Source organism: Grammomys surdaster, unplaced genomic scaffold (genome assembly GCF_004785775.1).
Source record: "Grammomys surdaster isolate TR1022 unplaced genomic scaffold, NIH_TR_1.0 226, whole genome shotgun sequence".
Classification (NCBI taxonomy): domain Eukaryota; kingdom Metazoa; phylum Chordata; class Mammalia; order Rodentia; family Muridae; genus Grammomys; species Grammomys surdaster.
The window spans coordinates 2,288,508-2,296,547 of record NW_021604671.1 but is presented as its reverse complement, the minus strand read 5'-3'; the positions used below and the strand labels follow the sequence as shown (position 1 = coordinate 2,296,547).

At 41.3% G+C, this 8,040-nt stretch overlaps 1 protein-coding gene across 1 annotated transcript in view; it reads right to left on the bottom strand.

Annotated features, from left to right (window-relative positions):
• Positions 1-5,751: 5,751 nt before the first annotated feature.
• The window catches only part of Rgs20 (regulator of G protein signaling 20), a 118,451-nt gene continuing 116,162 nt past the window's right edge, over positions 5,752-8,040 (bottom strand). Inside the window, 1 exon segment of the mRNA XM_028773398.1 lies at positions 5,752-6,660. Within this exon segment, the coding sequence (XP_028629231.1) occupies positions 6,472-6,660 (189 nt within the window). The 3' untranslated portion in view covers positions 5,752-6,471.

Below are 8,040 nucleotides of genomic sequence, written 5' to 3'. Positions count from 1 at the left end.
TGCTAAGAACTTAACTCTTACCTCTTGTGCTTTAATGAGCACTAGTATCTGGCAATAAACACATACTGTTTAGCAGCAAGGAATTAAGTGAAAGGATTTATTGCTGGTGCCCCTTTCTCTGGTGAATCAGCCAGAAGTCTCTCTGACTAAACTGATTAACTCTTTGTGAACCAGAGAAGGAAAGAAAAAGAATTAAGATGCTTTATACAGGCAAATGCACAGACACATAAACATTCAAACATTCATACACACACACTCTGGTTGGGCCTGACTGTCTGTCACAACTCCACAAGTATTCATGCATACATACAAATATACCTACACACAAACATATAGACAAACACATGTACATTTGGATGGATGGGTGGGTGAATGGGGCAAAGCTCCCCAAGCCAAACTATCCAATCAACAACTTTATTTCTTTTCTCTGGTCTTTTTATATCTTCTTAGACAAAATTACTTCAGAGATAATTCCTCTGTCTCTCGGGGATTCAGTGAGACCCTAGGGAAGGGGTGGTGGTGAAAGATAGGACAAGAGACACAAAAAGCACAAGTCTGAATGTCTGATCAAGTGCTTGAACTTTATTGTTCAGGTCACCTTATAAAGACAAGCAGGCAGGAGGGATCCAGGGCTATCAGGTAATTGTTAAATTCTTGCAAGCATTCCTTAGCCCAAACCACTTTCTCATGAGTAAGAGAGCAATAAAACATTTGTTAGGCTCAAGTTGCTAATTTTCTCTCCCAGACAGGAAGGCCGATAAGGTCTGTCTTTCTTTCTTTCTTTCTTTCTTTCTTTCTTTCTTTCTTTCTTTCTTTCTTCCTTCCTTCCTTCCTTCCTTCCTTCCTTCCTTTCTTTCTTTCTTTCTTTCGAGATTGAATTGAATTATTTATTTATTTAAATAAAAAACCTTTCCATGCAATATATTCCCACTCTTGAACACATGATTTTTAAAAAGGCTGTAGATGGTACAGGCTTGTAATCTCAAAGCTGGGGAGATGGAAATAGGATGATGAGAGATGCTGTTTCAAAAAATGCAAGGCTGACAGCATCCCGAGGAAGAACAGAGGTTATCCTTGGCCTTAAAAACTTTGAACGTGAAAAAAAAAGTCTTTCTTAATTCAGGTTATCTATTTAACTGACATTTGTTCTCAGGAAGAAGGCAATAAGAGATTCCTTAACTCAGGCTATCTACTTAACTGACATTTGCTCTCAGGAAGAAGGAAGTCTTGGTTCCCAGCAAGATAAAATGTTACATAGAATGAGAATTACAGAAGGATGTTGATATTAAGTTCAAAGCAGTGTTTCATTATAATATACTCATTATAAGTTCAAAGCAACAGTTTTTAGATGGCCTTGCCTTATCATAGTGCACACCTGTGAGTTTATCCTCAGACCTAAATGTTTTTCCTTGAACACAAATTTATCCCAAGTCTATTTCTCTTTTTAATATGATTAGGAAAGTTCATTGTATTTCTTACAATGTAGCCTTTACTTACTATCATGAGGAGTGGGCACACTCTATTGTTGATTCTAACTTTATTACATCTTTCTAGCAACTAAGACCATCTCTAAAAACATTTTTCCTAAAATTATTTGAATCAAGTCAGGAATTCTATAGACTCATTTTGTATTTGTCTATATAGCATCACTACAAGTTAGTACATCTTTGTAGGTCTGTAGAAATCTGATCAAAATCATGAGTCAATACCTAGTGACTGTTATATATTTAATAATAACAGGATAAGCATATTAATAGCAGGAATCTTTCCTCCAATTTAATCTTCTTGGCTTTGCCTAGAGAAGCAAATCTGTCACAGATTTTAGTCCATGGTGGAACTATCTCAGGAAGATCAGTTGCTAGTTTTTAGCTTCTCCTAGTTGGCTCTTGACAGATGCATAGTTTTTGAGCAGGCTCTTCCACTCCATAGGCAGCTTTCCTTCTGTGTACTGTTTCCAGTATAGACAGGAAGTGTTTGATTCTCATGTACTGCCACTTCTCCATTTTTGTTTTTGTGCCTTCTGCTTCAAAACCCATCACCAACACTGAGGTCCTGGATCATTTCTGTTATATTTTTATCTAGGTGATTTATAGTTTGGGGCCTTGATATGTGAATCTTTTATCATGTTGAGTTGGAGTTTGTGCATGGTATAGCATAAGGGTGAATTTTCAGCAGTAATTCCAGTTTATCAATCACATCTATTACAGATGTTACATCTCCCTGTGATGGCTATTCTTGATTGTCCACTTGACTGTACGTCTGAAATTAACTAAAACAAAAAAAAATTGGAGTCATACCTTTGAACAATTATTGCTTAATTTGAGACAGAAAGATCTACTTCTAATCCAAATCTTTAATGCAGATCTAATCTGGACCATGCCTTCTGCTGGAAGCCTATATAAAAGAACATAGGATGAAGGAAACTTTTGCTCTTCGCCTTCTTGCTCTCACCTTGGAAACAAGTCTACTCTTCACTGTCTTTAGAGCCTACTCCTTCAGGATTCCATCATATACTCAAGACCAGCTGAGACAGCCAGGTTCATGGACAAAACAACTATCGGATTCTTGGACCATCTATTCATAAATGTAAGCCCCTTTAGGCACGTGAGTGGTCAGGCCCCTCTACTGTCTAGTCACACCAAGTGCCAGGGAAAGCTTCCCCTGCCATGGACTCCCTTATAATGTTGTAAACCCTCAAGGCAGGAAAGTGGCCAGGCCCCACCTAAGGAACTCCAGCAGCCAGGACCTGCCCCTAAGACATCCCTCAAAGCCCCAAGAGTCCTTTTCTAAAAGCTGTAACTGTCATTCCCAGCCCTGAGGCAATAGAGTGGCCAGGACCTACCTTATAAGAAAAAAAAAAAAGGTCGGTGGTCACGCATGCCTTTAATCCCAGCACTTGGGAGGCAGAGGCAGGCGGATTTCTGAGTTCGAGAGTTCGAGGCTAGCCTGGTCTACAGAGTGAGTTCCAGAACATCCAGGGCAACACAGAGAAACCCTGTCTCGAAAAACCAAAATAAAATAAAATTAAATTTCAAAAATCCCACCAATCTTTGAAGAGGACAACCCATCAATCCCTCAGCTCCCCGAAGCACAGGACTTGAAACCCCACCAATCCTCACCCTGGAAAGCTCTGCCCCGGAAAGCTCCACCTAGAAATCCTATATAAATTCTCCTTACTGCTCAGTTCCCTGATGTCTTCTCACATAGGTTTCTTCCTCCTAATAAATCTCTTGTGTGAGGTTTGTTGTATGGTATGACTTTGTGGTATTCCTTGGCTCCTGATTGCCAGGATACCTTTCCCTTCAGATATGCAATATTTAAACTCTTCCCCCAAGGACTTCCAACTTCCGGATTTCACCCACAGAACACTCTAACTGCTCTAATGGACCTCTGTGGTATTCATTAGCTTTCAACTGCTAGGATACCTTTCCATCTGAGCTGTAACATAGCCTCAGACTCACAGAAATCTGCCTGCCTCTCCCTTTTGCATCCTGGGACTAAAGGTGTGCACCACCACTGGCTGTGTGTGTGTGTCTCTTCTTAACAGTGATACAGTGAGATGTGATGGCTCAGAGAAGGAAAGAGGAAAAAGAAAGGTGAGAAATGACTAGCCTTAGGAAGAATATACAAGAGAAGATCCAGAGTAAACATCAGCTGAACAGATGACAGGCTGAATTATGTGAGGTAGGCCTTGAGGGTGAGGGGGTCAAGATTAAAACAGATTGTGTTCCCCTCATTTATGAGATACACCAAATGTCCAGACAGAAGCTGACTCAAATTCAAGGAGGGGTTTCAGACCAGACCCTGATTGGTAGATATTCAGTACTTTTAAGTAAATAGGGGGCACATCAGGGGAAAGTAAGACAAACCCCAAATTTCATGGACCACTACTATCAATAGGCAGGTGATAGCAGTGATTAGCATGTTGTAAATATTTACAGTAGTCTACGTGGATTATCTAAGTCCTCATAGAGTGGTATTATTACTACCAAGGAGGAGACAAGGCCTGAAAGTGTTACTTACTACCCACCTTTACTGGCATGCATGTGGAGTTGGGGCTAACTCTGGCAGGAGAATCCCTGTGCTTGACTACTGTTTTCTGCTATTGAAATAGGAAAGAATAATTTCATGAAGTAGTTCATAGAGCTAGGAGAGACCCATAGAAGAGAGGGGAGTAGTGTTTCCAAGAAGAAATCACCCATGATATGAGGAGGCTGGGCTCAACTCGTAAGGTTGGAAACGATGTGCTTTAGATGCCCTCCTAGAACAGTCAGAGCGCCTTTCTGTGTGAATATGAATAGGGAAATGGGGCAGAGGCAGCAGGGCACTGCTCTGAAAGAGAGCAACTAGTGAGAGAGTGTCAACTGTGCTAACAGATACAGGCTTATTCTTATGGAAGAAATGGAGCAAGCCTACGGTGTGGGAGGAATGCCGGCGAAGATGATGCTGTGGGAGAACAGACCAAGCTTAGGTAAGTGGGCATTGCCTTACTCCTAGGAAATGCTGCTTTCCTTCTGTTTGAAACATCTGTCCTTATGTTGTGACTGCATGTCCTCTCTTCCTTCTTACATATATCAAGGCAAATCCTTCCAAGCCTTGAGACTCATCTCTCTGCCCATTCACACAGGGCTTGTCAGCACTCTTCATGCTTTACCTTCCCAAGGATTCTAAATTGTCTGTGTGCTGAAAACCAGTCTTTTTACCCTAGAATCCATACTATAATTGTTAATGAAGAGTCTCTCTGTATAGTTCATTCCAGCTTTAAACTCAAAATCCTGCTCCAGCTTCCTGTGTGCCATGAATGCAGGTATGTGGAACCACACTTAGTTTCAAGCCTAGACTCTTGGCCATGCAGGTCCCTCTACACAAACAATCTCTCCAACTGTTCTTTTATATGCCTTACAATTACCTCATACTTCACGTGTCCTTAACTCTATCATTTGGAGTCAAACACCCTCTTTTAAAGTAACTATGGGCAGAACATATGCAGTCTTGTTCTATAGGGTTAAACTCTAGTGGAACTTCTGCCAGAATCTTTATATAACCTTTAAAATTAGTTGAGGTGGGTTTGCTTCATTCTAGGACTTACAACAACATTGTAGGTACCATTGGCATGTAACCCATTAGAGAATCAGAGTTATGGCCTCTGTTCAGTGAAAATAATGGTTGGATAAAATGGGATCAGGAGCATATGTAAGGGACTGGCACAATGAAAAGTACAAGACATTATTCTCTGAGATATACTCAAGGAGGTAAGGAGGGATGCTGGGCTGTGTGTATTCATGGATTTATAGACAGTGGAAGGGGTGAGGGACAAGCTTCATGAAAAGTTAGATGTAAGATGGTTTTTTGAGGGAAAGGAATCTTATTTGGGGTTGAGCTGAATAACAAAGCCAGTCAGGCTGTTGCCAGACCAGGCAAAGGGGAGGCTAAGACTTCTTTACAAAGGTGGAGTCTCTACAATCTTTCCAAGTTTTTTATATTTCCCATTTGCTGTAGATATGGGATTGTTCAGAGCGGCTTAAGTCTATGACTACTTTTACTTGTAAACTATGAAGTCATCCTATTTGCTGTGATTAAAATAATATAGCTATCTAAAGACAGAACACTCATCTGGAAGGTGAAAATTGAATTGCATGCATCCCTACATGATCCCTGTTCCTCAGTAATTCCAGATGAAATAATAAAAGATTGAGAAAAAAAACTCTTGTGTTTCATTTTTCAGAGTGAAAATATCCACATTTCTATCAATAAAAATTAAAATATGTTTATTTGAAGATCTGTGAATGTGACAATATATAAACTTAAAGTCCACTCTTCAGGTTGATTAATTCTGATAATACAGTCACCCTTTCATTTAAATGTTGCTTCCCTTACCAAACATCTGAGAGTGACCAACCTAGAGCATGGTGTGTTCCACCAACCATAACAGATACACACACACACACACACACTCACACACTTGAACGCACACACACATGCAGAGAGATAGAGAGAGATTAGATTTTTACAAGGAATAGTCACATCTTTGTGAAATACGACTCTCAGTCCTGGCAAGTGAAGTATTCAGACTGAAGGACTTGAATGCCATTTCTTTGGAGAGTAATACAGTATTGAACTCATGCAAAACAAAGTGTTCCCATTGGCTCTTTGTACATCTATGCTGCAGGCAGAACTGAGGCTAGTGCATGCCCTGCCCTTGAGAACATCCTACTGTTATGTGAGTGTAAGTACACTGTCTTTCTAAGGGAATCATAACCCCTCCCCCCTTTAAGTATCACTAAAGGCTGATGCAGTTTTTGTTGTGAATCTATAGCTTTCCATGGGGAAGAATCTGTTATTACAACAGTCCAAGAATCACTGTAGCACAAGATACCCTATCTCTAAATTTCCTGTGCTAGATGTAGTGTGCTAGATGTAGTCCATGAGTTATTTTCTTGTTTTGTTAATAATAAATATATTTGAAACCACCTATGCTTCAACTGCTTTCTCAGCTAAGGACTTAAGCAAATCCTTATAGACTGTGGAGTTCATGAAGCGGGGATAGGAGTCTCTGTGCATTAGAGTGTAGATCTGCAGTTGAGCATCATCGAATATGTGTTGGGATGGATCCACCATATTTCTGTTGATAACCTCTCGTACTCGGGAGTCCAAGCTGACCTGTGAGAGAAGCAGCAGCTATTATTCCTCATTGTAAATCCATCCAAACTCCCAGAATCAGTTTGTCTTTCAAAAAACCCCAAAGCAAACAAGATGTTCCAACAGTCTGAGCTCTGATGGTCTGAACTGCTTGAGAGAAACTAACAGATGAATGAAAGGGAACTCTGGAGCTTCAGCAGCACTGGCCCCTGGAAGGCCTAGGAAGCAGATTGCCTGCCCAAGGCCAGAGGACTCAGCAGGTCATACTGAAGGGTCAACTTACTATTTCTCTCAAGTTGGAAGGAATGCTGGCTCTTTGGAAAATCACACAGTGCGTTGCTTCTTCTAAATGAGTATAGGATTCCTTTGCAGCATGCACAGACTCATTCCTGCTAATGAAGGCAAAAACCTGGGTGGTGCAGGCTCCTGCCCAATTAGAAACCAGGTATAGGTTTCTGGTGCCAGTCCAGGTTAACAGAAAGGTGTCTATAAAGTGAAGTGCTCAACTCACAGAGCCTGAGAGCCAGTGATATCCAGGTTTCTATCCCAGCTGTCCCTGCTATATTTATAGTAAGTGTGAATTCCTATTAGTGAACTCACATTAGGAAATTAAATGATGGTTGTTTCTAGGCTTGTTGACTTATGAGCATTTTATTAGAAATAAAGTGCTTTCATATGTAGCTGATATGTAGCTTGGTCATTGTTCACGTCCCCCAACAACTGGAGCTGGGGCTGTCCCTGAATCCTTTGACAGCCTGCCTGTGCATCCCGTTCTCGTAACTGGGCCACCTTGTCTGGCCTCAGGAAGAGGGTGCACTTAGTTCTGCAGTGACTTGATGTGCTAGGGAGCTGGGGGTAGGGGAGGATTAGTGTGTGGGGTGATACCCAGAGAAGAGGGAGGAATTGGGGAAGGGAGGATCTGTATGAGGGGGTACTGGGAGGAGAGGGGAAGCTGATATTGGGATAGAAAGTGAATAAATAAATAAATTTTAAAGGAAAAGAAATAAAGCGCTTGAAAACTAGTAAGCTCTTTCAATGGAACCATCCATTCCTCCAATTTAGTGACCCTATGTGTATCTCTCATCTTTCTCTTTGCTGCACCTCTGTTTCTTTCTTTCCCTCTTCTTCTCCTCCTTTCTGGACAGTCCACTATACAACCTTGAAATCAGTGTCCAGGGCTCATATGGTAGGCATGCAGCGCCTACTCTACCTCCTTACCACACTGGACTATCTCCTTCCCATCTGCTGTCCCCCCTGTTGCTGGATTTGTGTAATAGGCTCCCAACTTGGCCTTCTAGAGTCTGCCCACCACCTCTCCCCACACATATTCTGTGACTTGGCCAAGGGGTTCGTTCTAAAGTACAAACTCTATCCTGATACTCAACTGTGCCTTGCCATGGT